We start from the raw sequence: 22,580 nt of genomic DNA, 5'->3' as shown, positions 1-22,580 counted from the left end.
CATCATTAGCTGCCTTCTTTTGCAATCTCTGATAATATCCTAAGGCTCATACCTCCCAACTGTCCCGTTTTTAGAGAGACAGTCCTTCTTTTGACAGCTCAACCCGCAGTCCCTCATTTGTACTGAAAAGTCACATTTTAGGGTAGGACTACACAGACGTTTTCGGCGCGATCCAACAAAATATATATATATATATAATCCAAGTAGCTTTCTTCTGCACAGCAATACATGGATATTTCTGTTTCCTCTAATACAAAAACAGTTCCTTGTCCTTAATCCAAAGTAAGATATAACTAATCCTTATTGGAGGCAAAATTTGTCTGCTGTGTTTACTTAGGGGCAGATTTATGAAAGGTCGAGGTGAATTTTCAAATTTAAAAAATTCGAATTTCGAGTTATTTTTGTGTACTTCGACTAGGGAATAGTCCAAATTCGATTCAAATTTGAAGGTGTTTTAGCCTATGGGGGACCTCCTACAATCAATTTGGAGTGGACATTTGGTGGACATTTGAAAAAATAATTATTTTTTTTTGGGTGAAGAGCCTCGAATCGAATTGGATCAAATTTGCAGCTCGATGCTATTCACCCGTTTTTTAAAAAATCAATTTTTTTTTGAATTTTCGATTGGTAATTTTTTTTTGAATTTCGAGTTTATGGGAGTTGATGGGAGTTTTTAGAAACTCCCATTAAACTCGAAATTCAACCCTTGATAAATCTGCCCCTTAATGTTTACATGATTTTTTAGTAGACTTAAGATATAAAGATCCAAATTACGGAAAGATATATTATCCGGGAAAAAAAAACAGGTCCCATACCTGTACTACAAATTCAGCACCATATGTCTTTTATACTGAAATGTTGCCTACACACTAGAAAACTATTGGAGTTACGTAGAAAAAGGAACTGAGGGGACCGTTTACTAAAGCGCGGTAAAAATATGTGCACAAAATAGAGACAAATTTGTCGCCGAATATGTTTTCGCCAGTTTACTAACCTGTGGTAAATATAAATTTGGGAATTTTCTTGCGCAAGAATAATTGTTTGGCAGTTATCGCATTCTAAAATAAAGCTACGTACACATTAACGCCTGGTTTACTAAACAGCGAAATGTGCAAAAGACAAACTTTATGCAAGAATATTCGGAAAATATTACTGCCACCTATGCAGTGGCGTAAAAGTATTTTTTCGCCATAAAATTCTCAAGGGGCAGGAAATATCCCATAATACTTTTTTTTTTACCCATCATTCTTTGCTGACAGGAGAGAGATCTGTAGCTATTGCTGACAGAATGTTTTGGCTTCTGCTTCTATCTGCAATAGCAGCAGTTTCAGCCATGGTCGGACTGGGGGGCCCTGGGCCCACCGGGGAGTCCCCTATGGATTAGCACCCCTCAGTTTTGTTTTTTAGGGTGTGTGCCTTCTCTCTTCATTTTGTACATGTGGATTTTACTGAACGTTACCTCTTGCGCCAGACTTTGAATTTGAAAATTTTTCTAAGTCCAAAAAACGCTGGCGACTTTTCCGTTTTTCAGGGTGATAGGCTGCAAAAGATCATAAATTCTTTTTAGGGTAACCGGCTTCCCCCCCTACATTTCCTAACATATGGCACATAAACTATACAGTGGGCACATGTGTAGGGCAATATAACAACTCTATTTTATTTTATTAAGGTTTCCTGGCCTTGTGTAGTGTAATATAGTTGCTGCAACATATACGTTCATTGTACTTTAACTTCACGCCGTATGCTAATTAGGCATCGCTAGCGTAACTTCGAACTGCTTATCGTATTATCACTATCGCAACTTCGCAAGTGTCCGGTACCCTGGACGCAACTTCGGATTTTCGTGAATTAGCGTTGCCCTGCCGAATCTACACCTGGCGAAGTGTTGCGATGTCAGCGTAGTCGTCTCTGCCTCAATTTCGGAGGTAAGTAAATTTGCCCCTTTGTGTCTTAAAGGAGAGTGGGAAAACATTAGGTACCCCTCAGTGATTATAATAACTTACCTGAGACCTGGGGCCAGTGCTCCTGTTTACTGAAAACTGCACTGACAGTCTAGGCATTTATCTTATTACTATATAAGCCTACCGCTATTATTTTGATAATGATAATGGTCCTTGCAGAGAATTAGTTAGAATGATTATGGATTATGCCTTCTACAAAGGCAGAGAGAGTTTATCAAAAGTTTAGACCATGAAGACAGTCCTGCATAGAAGACACTATAAAGTCTAACCTACAGAGTCATTATATGGTATAGATTATTATGCAGAATTGCTAATTGGCTTTTATAGTGCCCATTACATGGACTTCGAAAAAGAGGCGAAAGAGACAAACATACGATTCTATTGGCAGAAGGGTTTATATGATGCAGACATGTTTGATTGGTGTTACTCTGGTAATGTTGTTGGATGGTATAATCATCAGTCAATAAAGTTTATGAGTTTTGAAGATGCATTTCTGGCCAGAAATATCACAGTAAAAATTGCCATAATAACTGCCATAAAACAAGACTATTTTACAGCATAAATATTTGCAAAAACGTAATTTGTCGCCAGAAAATTCGCAACTGGCTAAAATTACAGCTAACGTAAGCTGGTTCGTTAAAGTAGTTACCGCAAGTGATCGCAATGACTTCTGAGAGCATCGCTGTTTTAGTAAACTTAGTGGCTGCAAATATTCTGGCGGAAAAATATTCGCAGCGATAACATGCGGAAACTTAAAGTCAAATTTACTGCACTTTAGTAAACGGACTCCTAAGTTTGCCCAGGGGCAGTAATAGCAAACCAATCACCAGGTAGATTTTACTAGTTACCTGTTTAAACGCATGTCATTGTTTGCTATGAGTTACCTGCTCCTGGGCAAACGTAGTGCCTTATATTACATACAGTATAGGGCTATTTTACTTAAGCCTGTTTTGTTTTTTTTCTTTTTCTTGACCCAGTCCTGCTATGTGTCTGCATTCTGTCCAACTACAGTAGGACCACGACTCTTGGCCCTTTTTGTTTTTGACTTTGAATCTATAAGAAGCTCTTGGGCACTTCTTTCAACAACTACACACACATCAATGCCACGAGGGACAAATATGTGACAGTAGAAATACTTTATAAATAGGTGGAAACCTAACATTATACAGGTGTTGAAATGTCGGTCTTATTTATTTCTGTATGAACTCTTCTTCAGTAGTGATGGGTGAATCTGTCCCATTTTGCTCTACTGAAAAATTTGTGAAACTCCAAAAAAAATTGCGTGACTTTTTTTGTCCAAATGCATTAAAGTCAATGGGCGTAAAAATTATTTTGACACGCGGCAATTTTTACACTTTTTTGTTGCAGTGATTTTTTTCCGCCGGCAAATTCTCGCAGCAGTTTCGCGAAACAATTCGCAGATGGCGAAATGAGGAAATTCGTCCGAATCCATGCCTGGCAAACTTATTCGCCCATCTCTATTCTTCAGTAGTGATGTGAAATAGAAATTCTCCTGCACAGGTATTGCTATGGTACATCCAAGTGAATATTATACAGAGCACTTTCGTAAGGACCAATACTGTGATGCCCTCATTTAGTCACTGAGGTTTAGTATGGCCTAGTATAAACATGAAACATCTACTTCCAAAAAAAAGCAAAGTTGATTCTAAATTAGATTAAGTCAAATAAAAAACTCTTCTTCTTCACTTATATATATATTGCTGTTGTGTATCTGGTCTCTCTCAACATGAAACATGTTTTCTGCCATGCCAAATGCTTTACCACCTTTGGCCACATCAGAGGATAAAGACTGTTTATAGGACATATTCTGGGGACTTTTGCTTTTTGAAGTGGAAAAGTAGATATCTTCTGAAGCAGGAGAACGCTGCTTATCCTCTAAAAGCTCACACATATAAGCCTGCTGACTTGTCAGGCTGACAACTGTATATCCAGTATCCACATTACTCTCGGTTTCTTTCATTTGAACACCGTGTGTTGTCATCATTTTCTGTGAGGGACTGATGTTATTGTATACGGTTTCACTTTGATCCAAGGAGTTGCAAGGCACACAGACATTTTTAGGGATAATGCTGTCTTTTGCAGTCTGCACTTGCGCTTCCATACTTCTATTCAGAGAGCTGAACAGTAATGATGAGCTATTAGGATTCACCATTAGTGTACTGGCGGCTTTGCTTTCAGTCTTAACTTCTGTTGCTGTAGTGTTGCCGACAACCTATTCAGAAAATATACACAAGAAAAATCAAAACAACCCGAAAACTCGAATTGAATTCAAATAGAATTTGATAAAACTAGATTCAAATAATTCTAATTCATTTGAGGTTTTTTTAAACTCCCATAAATCGACCAAGCGAACTTTATTATTAAAATTGAACGAATTGAAACAACCCGAAAACTCGAATCGAATTCGATCAAACTCAATTTCTCTGAAAAAAACTTGAATGTCAGGAAGGCTGCAAACATCTCCAAACTGATCCCTGGGCCTCTACCGTTGAGAGCAATTTTGGAAAGTTTTAGGTGGCGAATCGCTGAATTCGAATTCTTAAAGGGCCAGAGTGTGATAAATCAAATTTGGATAACTCCCTAGTCGAATTTGAGAGTTTTGACCATAGAAAAATTCAAAAATTCTAATTTTCAATTCAACCCTTGTTAAATCTGCACCTATAGGTTTATATAAAAGGTAACTAATTCTATATCAATAAAGGAATAAAAGCATAAACATTAGCAAGAAAAAAGAACTGGAAAGTATTATGGGGGTTGGTTACCCAAGTCCAGGTGCACTTTCCACGATTGCCGCAGATCTTTGCATTCACCTTATGAGTAAACTGCTGCCTGTGTTCAGTAGTTCTGAGGATAGTAAACCCCGCATGTGTACATCACTTAACCAATGGCAAGTTAGGGAGCACTGATGGGTTGCTCTAGTGCTAGGTGTAGAGCGCAACCAGATCTGAGAGGCAAAGTTTTAAATTGAGTACTAAGAGGTGTGTTTTTGCTCTCTCCATAACAGACCCCTTGTTTTGAAGGAACAGTACAGTGTAAAAATAAAAACTGGGTAAATAGGCTGCGCAAAATAAAAAATGTTTTTAATATAGTTAGTTAGCCAAAGATGTAATGTATAAAGTCTGGAGTGACTGGATGTCTAATATAATAGCCAGATCACTACTTCCTGCTTTTCAGCTCTCTAACTCTGAGTTAGTCAGTGACTTGAAGGGGAATCACATGGGACAGTGTTTACAATTGATCCTCAGCATTCAGCTCAGATCCAAAAGCAAAAGTTATGGGGGGAAGGTCCCCATAGGCTTTGCAATTTTTTTTTGGTCGAAGGAAAATCGTTCGATCGACGGATTAAAATCCTTTGAATCGTTCGATTCGAAGGACTTAATCGTTCGATCGAACGATTTTTCGTTCGATCATTCAATCAAACGAATTGCGGTAAATCCTTCGACTTCGATATTCGAAGTCGAAGGATTTAACTTCGTCAGTCAAATATCGAGGGTTAATTAACCCTCGATATTCGAATAAAAGTAAATCTGCTCCAATATCTAGTTTGTATAATATTCAACGAGATGATTTGATGTTGATTTCAAATTTTTTAAAAAAAAATTTTAAGAATTTAAAGACAATTAGTGAGGAACTATCAAAGAGGCCTATCTGTCTCGGCCTCTTTGCCAGAGCTTTTACTTTAGATGTATAAAATTAAATTAATGATTCAAAGAACAATTTAACCTACTTTTTGACTTTCATCCAATGTTGGGTTTGACTAATGTAAATATTAAGAGCCAAATGTATATTTGTTCTCACTTTGATTTATTTTCACACACTTATGTGAAAGTGTTAATTACTCATATTTTTATTATTAGCTGTTATTTATTGTGCACTTTTAGCTTTTCTAAGAAACTATTGTCTTGTTGGCAGGCTGGCCTTTTAACCTCCCAAGGGCTACTATTGTGTTCTTGTCCTATCACAAAAATGGGAAATGGGCAGTTAGTCCTAGACACAATGTCACTATGGAATGGTAAACTGAAGGTAAAGTGGAACTGAAGAGAGCTGCAAAAGGCACTCTTCATAGCAGGGTCAAGTTCCTGGGATTTCTCACACCCTGCACAGATAGATGGTATTCCTTACTAGTATGTCTGATTCTGCTCGAAGTATATTTAAGCAAACAGTGGCCCTTTAAATCTACATTTTTACATCTACACTTCCTAGAGATTCCACAAAAAAGTAAAAGGCCTTAAATATGATATAATGATATTCATGGATTGACTGAGCTAATGGCCATACCATATTCGGAGGTGTGCAGAGCAATGTGTATGTCATGCTTTAAATAATTCATTACTGAGATATGAAATAAAGTAACTCAGCAATAGTATCATAACAAGAATAAACTAATGCATATTTACAGAACATATAGGGTCATATTTCTTATGCTGTGTAAAATGAAATTGCTGAGACTGCTTTAGGCCTTAGGCTAAGTTCTGGCAGAAGTTGCTCAAAGAAAAAACGTGTAAAAAATTACACAATTTTTACTCTATTTTTTACACGGCAATGCCTGTGAGTGTGGCCAACTGGTCCCCTTTTTTTTACACCACATAATAAATCTGCCCCTTACTATATATGCATAAATTTCAGCGTATAGCATAAAATAAACATTAAATTACCAGAAGGAGGATTTTGTTCCCATCATAATCTTGAGTTTGCCACCTGGTATCACTGATGGGCACACAAGGATAGGGCAGTAGAGGAACCAGTTGTCCCACTGCATGAACAGCAAACTGCAGAGCACACGCATCCTTAACTTGCACAGATATCCCTGGGTGCAGCTGCTTTAGGGAAAGCTGAACAGACACATGACTTGTAGAATACAGTACAAAGAAACAAAATCCAGCTTTTTGGCTCGTTGCCTCCTTCTGCAGGATTGTTTCATACAGCCTTACGGCATCTTCATAGTTATCACAGCTACAATACACAGTAAGTCTCACAATTTCTGTGCCGTAATGGACATGCCTTATTTCCCACACAGGCATGTGTGTATCCAGACTATAATAATCACAAAGCGGCAGTTTAACAGGGCAGGATCTTCCTTCCTGGAAGTCTGTGATTATGTGAGCCCATGGAGGTAGCTGGAAAAAACTTTGCAGGAGATCAATCCTTTCCTCCCCCAAGTCCTCACGCAGGAACAGTGTCACTGATATTCCTGGGAATTCGCTCCTTTTCTTTTGGCACTCATACAGCTTAATGGGAGCAGCCCGTTCCGACACAAGAAACAACGGGACATCTGAGCATATCCTGTGGAGAAGACGATCAACAGCAAGTTGAAAGGCAAGTGAATCACCTGAGTTGGCAAGGAGATGAACAGTAAGAGGCAAAACTGGTTGTCTTTCATCCATTTAAATGTCCCTGAGTAAAAAGAACAGAGAAATGTGAGTGTTTATACACTGATAGTGTCAAACAGGAAGTATTATTAACAAGTATTTAATAATACAGAATATATTCCACAGCCCTGAACAAATATAAGGGTGTAACATACAAATACTTCTACAGGGAGTAAAGTATGTAGTAAAAAAGAAGGCTTTATTTCACATCAAGTAACCAAAACACATTGTTTCGTGTATGATTTCCACACGTAATCATAGGTAAAATCTCTCACCCCCATCACCTTGTTTAAAAAGCAGTCTGAAGTCACGTCATTCCTGACGCTGCTCCCTTCGTATAACTATTAACTCATGCCGTTACTTTCTGTGAAAAAAATGGGCTAGTATACACATAAATAGAGTCTTAGATAATTTTATCATTATTTCTTATCTTTCATTTCCTGTTAACATTCATCTTCTTTGTTACATTTAAATCCTTTTATGTCTTACCAGTTTATTTCAATTAATATGTTACATTTGTTTCATGGTTTTCAAAGATTTTACCTATGATTACGTGTGGAAACACACAAAACGTGTAAGGTGTTTTGGTTACTTGATGTGAAATAAAGCCTTCTTTTTTTACTACATACTGCTTCCCTGGAATCCATGCAATGCATGTCCATCATGGAATGCTCAATTAAAAAAAGACGACTCAGAAGGAAAGGTTCCATGTTTTCTACAGACATGAGTGGTCTCTTCCCTGAGTACATAATACATCCGTTAATATATACCATACAGAAAAGAGCCCTCCCTACACATCAATTTACACATGGGGAGGCACATTTATCAAAGGTTGAATTTTGAATTCATGTGAATTTTTTTTAACTCTAATAAATTTGAATATACTCAAATGATTGGGGGGTTATTTAATAAAAAAGAGAGAATATCTAAAACTAGAACGAATATTACAGACCCGAAAAATCTAATCTAATTAGACTAAACTTGAATCGAGTTTTTTCTCCTAAAAAATTTGAATGTCAGCAAGGCAAAACAATGTCAATGTCAAAAAACAAAAAGTATGTCCCAGCCTTAACTTAACTTTAAAAGTTTATTCAATTAGCATAATAACACATAAAGGGGATATTTACTAAACTCTGAATGACCAATTTGTGATTTTTTTTAATAAAATCAGACTTTTAAAAAATCACAAATTTATTAAACCCCCGAGGATGGAAAAGTCTGAGTCTGAAATCCGGCATCTCAGATCTGTTGAGGCTACATATAAGTCAATGGGAGTCTAGGGATGCACAGAATCCAGTATTTTGGATTCGGTCGAAAACCCCGAATTCTTTGTGAAAGATTCGGCCAAATACCGAAGCAAATCCAAATTTGCTTATGCAAATTAGGGATGGGAAGGGGAAAACATTTTTACTTCCTTGTTTTGTGAAAAAAATTCACGCGATTTCCCTCCCTGGCCCTAATTTGCATATGCAAATTAGGTTTCGGTTCGGCTGGCAGAAGGATTCGGCCTGAATCCTGCTGAAAAGGGCCGAATCCTGGAAAAAAAAACGTAACCCATGGCAAAAAGATTTCTGCATTCATTGTTCTACTTGCAGCTGGCTTTAACAAGCTAATCACTGATTGGTTGCTATAGTTAATTGCCCATGGGCAAATTGGCCCAGTGTTGATAAATGAGACCCACTGACCCCATATGATCCACCTTTTTGTTTAATGGTTTTTTTATTAGTGCCTTGGGAACTGGTGCAAGTCCCTGATACTCAGCTGCCTTATCTGGACTGGCAGTATAGACCCCCCTTGCTTAAACATTTTTTCTTATACATAAACTCGGCAGGTTTTAGGTGGCGAACAGTCAAATTCGAATTTTTAAAGGGCCAGGGTTTGATGAATCTCAAAAATTCGAATTAAAATTGGAATCGATTTTGGATTATTCACAATTGGAATTTGAGAGTTTCAACCATAAAAAAAACATTCTAATTTTTAATTCGACCCTTAATAAATCTGCAAAATTTTTCATTAATTGAGAAATGTAAAATCAAGTTTAGCTGCATGTAGGTTACTATTCCAGAAATGATAATAGTTATGTATATCAAGGCTCCTTTTGTTCTTTCAATTATAATAAGTGCAAGGGTGGAGTAAATATAATTTCCCCATGCATGTGAAGAAGGTAGATACAATAAATCATTCTTGCCCTCACACTTCTCAAGATGTGTAACCTGATGTTCTCAAATGCTGCCCAGGTCCTTAAAGGCAGGTTTTGCAACTCCATTATTTTTCCTATGGTCTGATGTGTCAGCAAGTGACTGAATAATGTATTTCCACTATTGAAATATACTCTCTTACTCATAGTTATAGACTTTGTTTGACCAGAGCTTAGACAATTAATATTGCCACCCGGTTTGTCTGTCTGCAAGTCTCCAACCTCACTCGCACTGTGCCCCACACAACTGCACCCTAGGCACGTGCCTAACCCTTAGTTCTGGCTCTGAGTTTGGCAGATTTGTTCTTGGGCCATCTTGATGTAACTCTTGCCTTGTATTTGGGATCATTTTCCTGCCAAAAGATGAAGTTTCTATTTTGCACCAGCTATTGTTTCTATTCTATCAAAATGACCAGTCCCTGCTGATGAAAAGCAGTCAAACATACTGAAACCACCACTTCTGCAAATGGTGGTTATAAAAAATATTAAAATGTAGTTGTGTACAGGGTTGCCACCTTTTTTAAAAATGTTTACCGGTTGGTGGGGGCGGGAACAAAAAGGGGCGGAACGTGATGTAAAAGGGGGTGGAGTCACGTACAATGATGCAAAAGGGATGGAGCAACACCTGAAGGACAGAAACCTAAAAAAAAGGTAAGCACTGAGCGAATTGGGGGTGGGCCAAGTCCTTTTTCTTAAGGGTATTACAAATTACAGACAATTTGTAATACCGGCCCCAGCCTTGGCAGGTGTTTTACCGGCCGGGTGGCAACCCTAGTTGTGTAGTATTTATGCAAACTGCATTTTTTAGTTGTCTTAGTTGTCAGTGCTTTTATAAATAATATTGGTAAAATTTATAAATTGGCCATGGATCTGTTTTTTTTTTTTTGTAAAACACTACTAAATTATTAACAAGGGGTAGCTTGAAAAACCATGACTAAAGGAGAAGGAAAGCTAGCAAAGCAGTTTATTGGCAACAGATTAGCCACAATAGTGCAAGCTATAACACTATATTTATTCTGCAGAATGCTTTACCATAACTGAGTAAACAGCTCTAGACATTGGGGGTCATTTATAAAGTTTACACAGCCCATATTTTTTTGCAAATGGTTGTATTGCCAATGTTTTTTCCTGAACGCTGATATATATTGCACTGCTCTGCCCGTCTTTCCGTTTAGCTTTTACAAATGAGACGGGTGTTTGCGTAAGTGCGCCCACTGTGCGAGATTGTTGTGCACGAAATAAGCACAGTAACTGAAATTTGCAATTTGTAAAACTGTTTTGCGAATATTTTGTTGTGGCGTAATTCAAACGCAAAGTGTGCACATAAATATTTGCAATTTGCGATTTTTGACATATTTAAAAAGCTCTTATAGGCATTCACATTGTGAAAAAAAAACGCAAATCTGTTTGCACACTCTTATTCAGCTTTATAACTGTAACCATGTGCAGGGAAAATATATTCACTGTGCAAACCAATCTGCCCTGCGCAAAGTTTATAAATGAACCCCACTGTCTCTGTTTAGGATAGCAGCTGCCATATTAGCTTGGTGTGACATCACTTTCAGCCTGAGTCTCTCCCTGCTCACTTATAGCTATGAGCTCAGATTATAGCAGGGAGGGGAGGAAATAGAGTGAGAGAAGAGCAAACTGAGCATGCTCAAGCCCTAGCCCTGGAGATTTATGCTGAAAACAGGAAGCGTGAAATACCGATGAATTTTTTTCATGTGTGCTTCAAAAGTGGCACAAGCTCTTTGCAGCCCCGGTTGCAAGCTGTGTCCCCTGTCAGGGCAAACTTTACATGTATCCAATGAAAACAGCAGCACTCCGGTATTATTGAAAAAACTTTTACTTAATGTTTCGGGTTACACAGACCCTTTGTCAAGCCCAGCGTGAAATACCGCCTCTCTCTCCATTAATTTCTATGGGATTTTTAAAGGCGTATTTATCAAATGGTGAACGTTCACACTAGCAGACAGACTATACCCCGTGGTGTTTCTTTTGACAGAGGACTCAGAGCAGCATTACTTTGAAGGTTTACTTGTTTAAATGGTATAATAAACTGTGTTTTTTTACAGTGTGCTTACAAACTCTTCTTTTTCTATTGGTTTTAAATTATGAGGAGACACTAGTACAAGTAATGTTTGAGATCGCATAAACTCATATGCTTATAAATGGCAAATCAGCCCTTCCGGTAAATGTTTCCACTTATTCAGGAAACGTCCTCTTCCTCTGATTGTTTGTTGTACGTGATAGATTGTGTGTACACCCTTTAGTAATTGTGAACTTCAAAAGATTTCAAAATGTAAAAGATTTATAGGTTTTTTTTCTAAGGAAAAGCAAGGATAAACCCTAGTCTAGAGATACCAAGCCGAAACTTTATTTCCTTGCATAACTATTTATTGATACTGCCCTGGAAGAAAACTGCTGATCATAAAATTAAGATAATTTCTTTGTGAGGTTTTGGGTTCTGTTTTTCATTCCCGCAGCCATTTACTTTCACACTGAGGCCTGTGGCTTTAATTATAAGTCTGAATTCTAGTCTCCTTAGTGATGGGTTTCAGTAAATATTGTCTCTCCCCCCCCCCCCATTTCTTTTGCTGTTATGAGATCCAAAATTGGCAATGTGCTACTGGGAGGGGTAATGGTTTTATTCTGTTAGCTAGTTGAAATGCTATAGGGTAAATATATAAGCTGATCTAAAACATAACAAAAGTGGTGTAAAAGTGATACTGGCTAAGATGATAATTACAGCAAGCTTTCAAAGGTGATCACCCTGGTAATAAGCTTTGAAGAAGAAACTGAAATGTTCTGAAAGCTTGATGTAATTATCATCTTAGTTAGCCAATAAAGATATCACCTTTACACCACTTTTGATATGTTTCATGTAAAAGGTTTTACCCTATAAATATTACTGAAAAAAAAATACAAAAATCTTTCTCAATTACATCGAAAATAAACAGTGTATGCGGTCAGTTTGAAAGTCCAGTTGAAATACTGACACAGACAGGTTAAATTTTTATCAAATATCAAATGTCCTAATAATAAAAAGTTGCTGACATGCATATCCAGTGACTGACCGTTTCCATCTTTGATAAACTGCATTAGTGACACTTTCAAGCCTAAAATCTGTTTTCTGTTTAGAGAAAGGATGTCCGGAATTTGGTTGTGTCCAAAATCCACGCAATAAACATAGGGATTCCTGGGGTTAAATATTCTGCAATAGCATAGCTTTCTCCATATTTTGTTTGCAAGTACACTATGGGGCAGATTTATCAAGGGTCGAATTTCAAATTCAAAAAACTTCGAAATTCAAATTAAAAAAGACCAACCGAAATTTATTTTAAAAAAAAATCTACGTTTTTTTTGCGTGTGAATAGTCTGTATTCTGTGGATCGAAGTTTGGCGCATTTGATCAAATTCGAATCAAAGTTTTTCCCCAAAAAAACTTTGATTTTTCAAAGTACACCAATTGACTCCAAATGGGTTCTAGGAGGTCCCCCATAGGCTAAAACAGCAATTCGGCAGGTTTTAGATGGCGAATGGTCGAAGTTTAATTTTTAAAGAGTCAGTACATGATAAATTTCGATATTCTAATTTTTTCAAATTCGAATCGAATTTGGACTATTCCCTACTCCAAAAAATGAGCTTGAAATTAAAAAAATTTTTATTCGAATTTTCACTTCGACCTTTGCTAAATCTGCCCCTATATGTTTGCATACACTATGAGGGTTATTTACTAAACTTCGAATGCCACAAACCCAACAAAAATAGTTTTTTTTTAGTATAAAATCAGAATTTTTAGTTTTAAAAAAATCTGAATTAGTCATCAACCCTGCCGAGGTTGCATATGAGTCGATGGGAGAAGTCATAAAGTACATATATTGATCTGCGCTGGGTTTTGTGCAATAATCTTAAAATGTTGTGGTTTTTTCGGACAAAAATCAGAAAAAAATCGAGAGTAAGATTCGAAAAAATCGGAAATTTTTTCATGATTTTTCTGGGTTTTTAGCACAAACAAAATTTTTGCGAAAGTGTATTGATAAATGTATTGATAGGAGAAAAAACCTGTGTGGATTTGGTCGGAGTAGTTTTCAGAAAAAAAATTAAGATAAATGCGGCTCCCCATGTCCATGTTGTTGGGCTTGATGTAAATCTTTACTAACCTGCAGTGTGTGCTGGCCGGCTGCTGATTAAAGAGGAAAGTTTCTATGCTGCTGTGCTTGTACTCAGAAGGATAATGAATGCTCTGACCTTTTCTCAGTGTTACTTCTCCTAGAAAGGAGCCCACCACTTCCAGCAGCGACTAAAGCAGAGTGTGAGCAATTGTGAGATAGTAATTTGTGGCATGGGCTACCACAGAGTTCTGCCCTCCCACTCATCTACACGACAAAGGAAGCACAATAAAGTTTCAAGACTTGGCAACATTTTAAGAATCTTTTGTTTCTCTATAATGCTGGCTGAACTAGAAGATATTTTTTTATAAACCTATACTAAACTGCTTATCAATTAGTGCACCACCCCGGGTCATCCACCACTTTGGTTATGTTCTTGTTCACTAAAAACAAATGCAAAACCCCATATATACAGGTTGATTTACACGTTATCCAGAAAGCTCCGAATTACAGAATGGCTGTCTCCAATAGACTCCATATTATCCAAATAATCCAAATTTCTAGAAATGATTTCCTTTTTCTCTGTAATAATAAAACAGTAACTTGTACTTGATCCAAACTAAGATATAATTAATCCTTATTGGAAGCAAAACCAGCCTATTGTGTTTATTTAGGGGCAGATTTATCAAAGGTCGAGGTTAATTTAGAATGAAAAAAAATTTCAATTTTGAGCTATTTTTTTTGTGTACTTTGACTAGGGAATAATCCAAATTCGATTCAAATTCAAAAATTATCATGTACTGTCTCTTTAAAAATACGACTTTGACCATTTGCCATCTAAAACCTGCCGTATTGCTGTTTTAGCCTATGGGGGACCTCCTAGAGTCAATTGGTGGACTTTGAAAAATGTAAGGTTTTTTTGGGAAAAACTTCGAATTGAATTCGATCTAATGTGCTATTCCTTCGATTCGTATGATTCTAACTAGGCTGATATGGACCTATTCGACCAAAAAAAAAAACTTCCAACTTAATTTGGTTGGTCTTTTTGAATTTGAATTTCAAAGTTTTTTTAATTCGAAATTCGACACTTGATAAATATGCCCCATAACGTTTACACAATTTTCGACTGTAATGGAAGAAGTTCACGCCATGGTGCTCCCCCTGAAGTATCCCTGGTCTCTGCAGTTTTCATTAAACAACAACACCAGTCTGGGGATTCAGATAAGCAATTAGAATAACTAGGGTGTGCCTAACACTTGGCACATTCCAGTGACTATATCTTTCCTTGTTCTTTACAGGGGTGGTTCACCTTTTACGTTAACTGTTATTATGTTAAAAAATTAACAATTCTAAGCAACTTTTCAATTGGTCTTCATTTCTTCTATTTTATCGTTTTTATTTATTTGCCTTTCTCTTCTGACTCTTTCCAGCTTTCAAATGGGAGGCACTAAAACAAATGATCTGTAAGGCTAAACATTTATTGTTATTACTACTTTTTATTACTCATCTTTTTATTCAGGCCTCTCCTATTCATATTCCAGTCCCTAGTTTGGCCCATACTGACCAGATTACAACTGCTGCTGAATAAAAAGCTGAATAACTCAAAAACCACAAATAATAAAAAATGAAAAACAATTGCAAATTGTCTAAGAATCTCTCTACATCAGTGATCCAACATGTTGCTCACAAACCCAATGGATTTTTGAGCTTAAAGCAGGTGCTTATTTTGAATTCCTGGCCTGAAGGTAAGCTTTAGTTACATAAAAACCAGGTGTACTGGCAAACAGAGCCTCCTGTAGACTGCCAGTCCACTTTGGGCTACCAAATGGCCAATTACAACCCTTATTTAGCACATCCACAAACTTTTTCATGCTTGTGTTGCTCATAAACTCTTTTTAGATTTAAGTGTGGGGCATGGGTAAAAAAAGATTGGGGACCCATGCTCTACATCATACTAAGGGGCAGATTTATCAAGGGTCGAATTGAAAAATCTAATTTCTAAAGTCGAATTTCGAGCTAATTCGACTAGGGAATAGTCCAAATTTGAAAAAAAAAAAAAAAAAACTTGAAAATTCCAATATCGACATTTATCATGTACTGTCTCTTTAAAAATTCGACTTCGACTATTCACCATCTAAAACCTGCTGAATTGCTGTTTTAGCCTATGGGAGACCTCCTAGAGTCATTTGGTGGACTTCGAAAAATCAAAGTTTATTTTTTTAAATACTTCGAATCAAATTCAATTGGAACGATCAAATACAGCCTATTCACTCGAAGTCATAAAATTAGGGGTTTTTTTATATACATTTTGGTTGGCCTTTTTTTTTTTTGAATTTCAGCAGTTCAGCCTCAAAATGATACATCCCTAACTTTCAGACATGCATAGTATACTGTGCACTTACTGTGGAAACTTGCCTTACTAGTGGCATGTATGATTCAACCAAGAATAAGAGACTGGAATATGAATTGGAGAGGCCTGAATAGAAAGATGAGTAAGAAAAAGTAGAAATAACAATACATTTGCAGCCTTACAGAGTATTTGCTTTTTAGAAGGGGTCAGCGACGCCCATTTGAAAGCTGCAAAGAGTCAGAAGAAAAATAATTCAAAAACTATAAATCATAAATAATGAAAACCAATTAAAAAGTTGCAAGAATTGGCCATTCTATAACATACTAAAAGTTACCTTAAAGGCGAACCACCCCTTTAAAGAAGAGGCACACGAGCCTAAGGGAAGAGGTAAAGGATAAAAGGGGTTGTTCACATTCAAACACGTTTTTTCAGTTCAATTGGTTTCAGACAGTTCACCAGAAAAAAATACCTTTTCCAATTACTTCTATTTTATATTTGTGACCATTTTCTTAATATTGAAGTGTAAAGTTTCATTTTTCACCTACTAAAGCAGGCCTGGGGGGGGGGTCGCAGACTCTGTAACTGTTCTATTGATACATTTAGTTGATACTTTTCTTATCTGTGTCCTTGCTGAGCAGAATCCCTGAGTTTCATTAAAGGCAGCTGCTAGAACTGATACAAAAGTTTATTCTATTCCACAGCTACCGCGGAGAAATGTATCAACTAATTGTATCAACTAAATGTAGCAAATTGTAACAGCTCAGATGCTCCTGGTAGAGTCCTGCAGCGGGTCGGGTACCGGCGGGTTACCCGCAACAACCTGCGATACCCTGCAGGTTGCGTTTAGAAGTTTGACGTGCAGGTATACCTGCGGGTTGTCGGTTCGGCCCGCGGGTCTTCTCAATATCGATATTTACTCCTTTTTTGTGGTCACGTCTACTTTCGATGACGTCACTTTCCGGTTTACAAAGACAGCACTTCCTGATTCTTGATGGTCAGCGGGTCCGGGTTGCGGATAAGGTACTTGCGGGTAGGGTAGGGTAGCGGGTCCAAGCAGGTAAGAATGCGGGTTGCAGGTCCAGGCTGCGGATTGCAGGTTGGGTTCGGGTCCCAAAAAATGGACCCGCGCAGGACTGAGCTGCCAGACTGAAACACCAGAGACACAAACATTAAACTTAAAACTTCAATTTTGGGAAAACTGAAAAAAATAAAAGATGTAGAGTAATTGAAAAAAGTCTTTGTTTATGGTGAACAATTTCAAAACCACTGAACTGAAAAAAGTGTTTGGAAGGTGAACAACACCTTTAAAGTAAGTGAGGAGGGATGCCAATAAATTGCAAAATCCAAACTGGTTGAGGCTTTCCTTGTACTTTACAGGGGTAGTTCACCTTTAAGTTAACTTTTAGTATATCACAGTTGTTAAAATTCTAAGTAACTTTTCATTTGGACTTTATTTTTTATATAGTTTTTGAACTATTTGCCTTCTTCTTCTGACTGTTTCCAGCTTTCAAATGACCCCATCTAAAAGAACCTGCTCTGTAAGGATACAAATATATTGTTATTACTACTTTTTATCACTCCTCTTTCTATTCAGGCCCTCTCCTATTCATATCCCAGTCTCTCATTCAAATGAACGGTTCCCAGGGTAAATTGGACCCTAGCAACCAGATTACTGAAATTGCAAACTGGAGAGCTGCAGAATAAAAGGCTAAAAAAAAAACACAAATAATTGAACACGAAAACCAATTGCAAATTGTCTCAGAATATCACTCTCTACATCATAATAAAAGTAAATTTAACGTGAACAACCCCTTTAGGAATATAAACTGATCCAATCTTCCATAACAACCATATGTATTTTAAACCGGCAACTTTGTGAATGAATAGGAGATTTTCATGAAAACATAAATGATAATAAATATTAATAAAGTATGCTTTAGGGTAGTAAGTCGTCTCCTGCCAGGTATCTGGGGACCTCAAAAGGATCCAAGCTAGAATTAAAAAAAACACACATAAATCACCATTGTTTTTCTCCAAATTAAGTTTTTTCCAACTCATACACATACTGTACGTTTGATGAGAGGCACAAATACAATATCCTTCCCCAGGTATGAGCTGCAGGAGCTTGAGCCCATCTGTCTGGAAGATGATCTGCAGCACATATCAGACTACATTTTAGAAGCCTATTACAGAGAAACCCGAGAACAAACCGTGGCCAATCAGTCCTGAAAAGCAGAAAACGCTCTTACCTGGTATAGAAAGCAGGTCATTTTCATTAAAGGGGACATAAAAGCCATGCAGCTATTAGGTTTACAGTGGAACTGTCTTAGTTGTTAACTGCACTGGAGCTTCCTAACAAATATCTGTTTGTTTTTTTTAATATTAATATTTATTGGTAATTAACATACATGTTACATGCGTATAGGCAGACTATTTTGTTATAAGGTACAATCGGTTTTATAACAACATATGGATTGACATATTTCCTCACATTTGAGAAGCGTTTTGTTTCATCCAAGTGTCTGAACATGTTATTGTAAAAATGGATCACTAATTCAAATATTATTACCATTCTTGTTCAGCCAATAGTTCCACTGTTTGCTACATTTATCCGGATTCCACATACATTTTTGACACATACCTTCCATGCTTGCTTGGTTATTAACTATCTATGAATATTTGTTCTTATAGGTGATGATGTATAAGTAGATTATTCGTGATATGCCCAATTATCAATACTGGGCAAACTGGCAACTTGGCAGTGACCCATATGCAGACCCAATCAATTTCTGCTTTCATTGTTCTGCCTGCACCTTGGTTGAAAATGCTGAGCTACGATTGGTTGTATGGGAAACTACCGAAGTGCAAATCTGCCCAGTGTATATAAATATGCCCAACTGGCACCATTGTGCCCAACTCTAGCCATTCCCCACAGTAACCCAAAACATGCTTTAGGGCAGTGGCACACGCTGCTACTGAGGGAGATTAGTTGCCCGGCGATAAATCTCTTCTTCGGGCAACTAATCTCCCCTAAATGCCTTCCCGCCGGCTAGAATGTAAATCACCAGTGGGATGGCACTCGGATCGATTCCGCTTTCCGAAGTCGCCCTAAGTTTCCTCGTGAGGCAACTTCAGTATACGAAGCACTCTGAGTACCATACCGCCGGCGATTTACATTCTAGTAAACAAATGTATTGTTATTACTATATTTTATTACTCACCTTTCTATTCCAGTCTCTTATTCAAATCTAGACATGGTTTCTAGGGTAATTAGGACCCTAGCAACCAGATTACTGAGTTGCAAACGGGAGAACTGCTGAATAACTCAAAAATCACAAATAATAAAAAAAAAAAAATTAAAACCAATTACAAATTGGCCAGGATATCACTCTCTACTTCATACTAAAAGTTAATGTAAAGGTGAAAAACCCCTTAAGGGCAGTGGCACATGCTGCTACTGGGGGAGATTGGTCTCCCAGCGACAAATCGTCTCTTCTTCGGGCGACTAATCTCCAATAAATGCCTTCCCGCCAGCTAGAATGTAAATCGCCAGTGGTATGGCATTCGAAGTGCTTCGTTTTCCAAAGTTGGCTCATGAGGAAACTCCGTTGGACTAAAGCCGAAGCACTCAGAGTGCCATCCCGCTGGCGATTTACATTCTAGCTGGCGGGAAGGCATTTAGGGGAGATTAGTCGCCCGAAGAAGAGGCGATTTGTCCCTGGGCGACTAATCTCCGGAAATAGCAGAGTGTGCCACTGCCCTTAAGGGATTGTGCACCTTTACATTAACTTTTAGTATGACGTAGAAGAAGTTGAAAAAAACCAATAAACATTGTAAATAATAAAAAAATACAATACATGCGTAGCCTTACTTTTTTATGGGGTCGGCGACACCCTTTGAAAGTTGGAAAGAGTCAGAAGGAAAATTAAAAAAAATAATTAAAAAAAAATGAAGACCAATTGAAACGTTGCTTAGAACTGGCCATTCTAAAACATACTGAAAGTTGACCTAAAGGTGTAGCATCCGTTTCAAATGCAGCGGAGTGTTGCACTATATACATGATACAACTATTGTCAGCCACTGTGTAACGCACCGGACTTACCTAAAACGCCCACTTGTCAACTCCATGAAAGCTCTCACACCTTCCACGGTACATTATTAGGACAGCAGGTAGGAGCGCAAGTGTCCAGCTCATTGCCCCACAGCGTGTGAAACCCAGCGGCGAATAACTGCGCGGAAACCTCCGCCACCAGTTGAAGTGACGTCATACCCTAGCAACGGTGCCCAGTGTCATCGCTCTGTACCTATAACAGGTCGTCCGTCGCGCTACTCCTATTGGTCCTGCGGTACAGGTAACCCTCCGCGCCGCCTGCGTGAAAACCAATCAGAGGAGGCGACGTTCTGTGGCGGTTTCGTTTGGGATGGGAAAGTGCGCCAGTGGGCAGAGCGACAAACAACTACTGATGGAACTCAGTGAAGCGTTTACTATTGTGTGAATGCTGCTGATATGTTACATGAGTAGTGTGGAACTGAGCTTCTTACTACATACACATGCAGAAAACCGTTCTACTCAAGCTCTGGCCTTTATCTGACATATTTCCCTCTGTCTGCGACTGCGTAGACTGACGTCATACTGTGCGGGAAAGTTGTCAGACACGTGCCTGTGACGTTGCTACATTGCGTCATATCATAATGTTGCTGTTCTAAGAAAGAAAATGTAGTGTATAATGATTAATAAATCTCTTTTACAATCAGCCTAATTATTTGATTGCGTTTGTTTAGAATAAAGTACCCCCTATTGTACAACATAAGGATATGGTAAGTCTCCATGACACACTATAAAGGCTCCAGCTCCAAGTCATTTCATACAGGTCATGGTATTCCCAGGTGACTTTTAGGGGGATTTTTATCGGAATCCTAACTATTTTCTGAAAACCACCCCCCCCCCCATTTATCAATAAGTTTCCTGGGTTTGTTGCCGCAAACTGCGACTTTTTCACATCCGACGCCCGAAACCACAGACTTTTTCGGATTGGACACCTGAAATCACAACATTTTGAACGAAAAACCCAGCTCAGATCAGGATATTCAAGGGACATCTGCCATTGACTTCTGCATGAACTCAGCAGGTCTGAGTTGGAGTCATTTATTAACACCATTAGGGGCAGATTTATCAAGGGTCGCAGTGAATTCGAGGGAATTTTCGAAGTAAAAAAATTCGAAATTTGAAGCAATTTTTCGGATACTTATACCATCGAATTCGGTTCAAAGTAAAAATAGTTAGAATATTCGACCATTCGATAATCAAAGTACTGTCTCTAAAAAAACTTCGAATTCAATACTTCGCCAAATCAAACCTGCCGAAGTGCTATGTTAGCCTATGGGGACCTTCTAGACCATTTTTCTAAGTCTTCACACATCGAAGTAAAATCGTTCAATCGTACGCTAAACTTCGATCGTTAGATGGCCAAATTCGGTGAAAAATACTTCGACTTCGATATTCGAAGTCTAAGTATTTCAATTCGAGGGTTGAATTTCAAAGTATTTATCACTTTGAAATTTGACCCTTGATTAATTAGAGTTTAATTAATCTCAAAAAATTTGAGGTTTTTTTTTTTCAACAAAAAAAATCGTGTTTTTCCCCTTTAAAAGTGAAAACAAATTCCCTCTAAAAGCTACACATTTATTGTTCTTGCTACTTTTTATTACTCATTTTTCTGTTCCAACCCTCTCCTATTCATATTCCAGTCTCTCATTCAAATCAATGGATGGTTGCTAGGGTAATTTGGACCCTAGCAACCAGATTGCTGACACTGGAAACTAGAGAGCTGCTGAATAAAAAGCTAAATAACTCACATGAAAAATGAAAACCAATGGCAAATTGTCTCAGAATATCACTCCCTACATCATACTAAACGGTAACTCAAAGGTGAATAACCCCTTAATGGCCTCGTATTTTTCAACAGGGGGTACATTATTTTTTAAAATACATAAGTTTCAGGCCTGACAGAAATGATATCACTAAGCACTGTTTATAAGGATATATTTAACAGTATATTAATGGCCTTTGTGTATTATAAGAAATCTGACGTATTGAACTTTGACAGTGGCACCATGAAATGTCGCTGATGGATCTGCCCTAGGACTGTCATTGCTTTGAGAGTTAACATGGGCGACCTGATTTAGAAAATAATGTCTTTATTTTTATTCTTCCTGACGACAGGGTTTTTTTTAAGGGGAACTATTGCAAAAATGAAAATTTAATACGTCAGCAGGTCCAGACTGGGATTCATAATAGGCCCTGGCATTTCAAGTGCACAAAGTCATTGGAAGTATCTATGACCAGAAAAAATGAGTAAATATCGCTATTTAGAAGACCCGCGGCCCGACCCACAGAACCGCCGACCCGCGTCTTTACCCGCACCCAGAACTTCTCCCCTCAACCCGCAAGGTACCGCAGGTTTTTGCGGGTAACCGGCAGGTACCCGACCCACTGCAGGACTCTACCCCCCAAGTGCACAAAGCCTTTCCTTCTCCTTTGATTGCATATAGAAAGTTTCTTATTTCAGT

The 22,580-nt window shown here is 37.9% G+C and overlaps 1 protein-coding gene across 2 annotated transcripts; it reads right to left on the bottom strand.

Moving 5' to 3' along the window:
• Nucleotides 1-3,078: 3,078 nt before the first annotated feature.
• fam124b.S (family with sequence similarity 124 member B S homeolog) lies at nt 3,079-21,005 on the bottom strand. 2 transcript variants are annotated; one of them, XM_018265804.2, is made up of 3 exons: nt 20,113-21,005; nt 6,638-7,376; nt 3,079-4,194 (listed from the first exon to the last, which is right to left on the bottom strand). In XM_018265804.2, exons 2-3 carry the CDS (start codon nt 7,364-7,366, stop codon nt 3,643-3,645), a joined length of 1,281 nt encoding a protein of 426 aa, XP_018121293.1. In that variant the 5' UTR covers nt 7,367-7,376; nt 20,113-21,005; the 3' UTR covers nt 3,079-3,642. The 2 variants fall into 2 exon arrangements, with proteins under 2 accessions (XP_018121293.1, XP_041420895.1); XM_041564961.1 differs by lacking the exon at nt 20,113-21,005 and adding an exon at nt 13,712-14,150.
• Between the last annotated feature and the right edge of the window lie 1,575 nt (nt 21,006-22,580).

The sequence above is a fragment of the Xenopus laevis genome, chromosome 5S (assembly GCF_017654675.1).
Source record: "Xenopus laevis strain J_2021 chromosome 5S, Xenopus_laevis_v10.1, whole genome shotgun sequence".
Lineage (NCBI taxonomy): Eukaryota > Metazoa > Chordata > Amphibia > Anura > Pipidae > Xenopus > Xenopus laevis.
The sequence above is the reverse complement of the archived record's forward strand: the minus strand, read 5'-3'. Positions and strand labels throughout refer to the sequence as shown.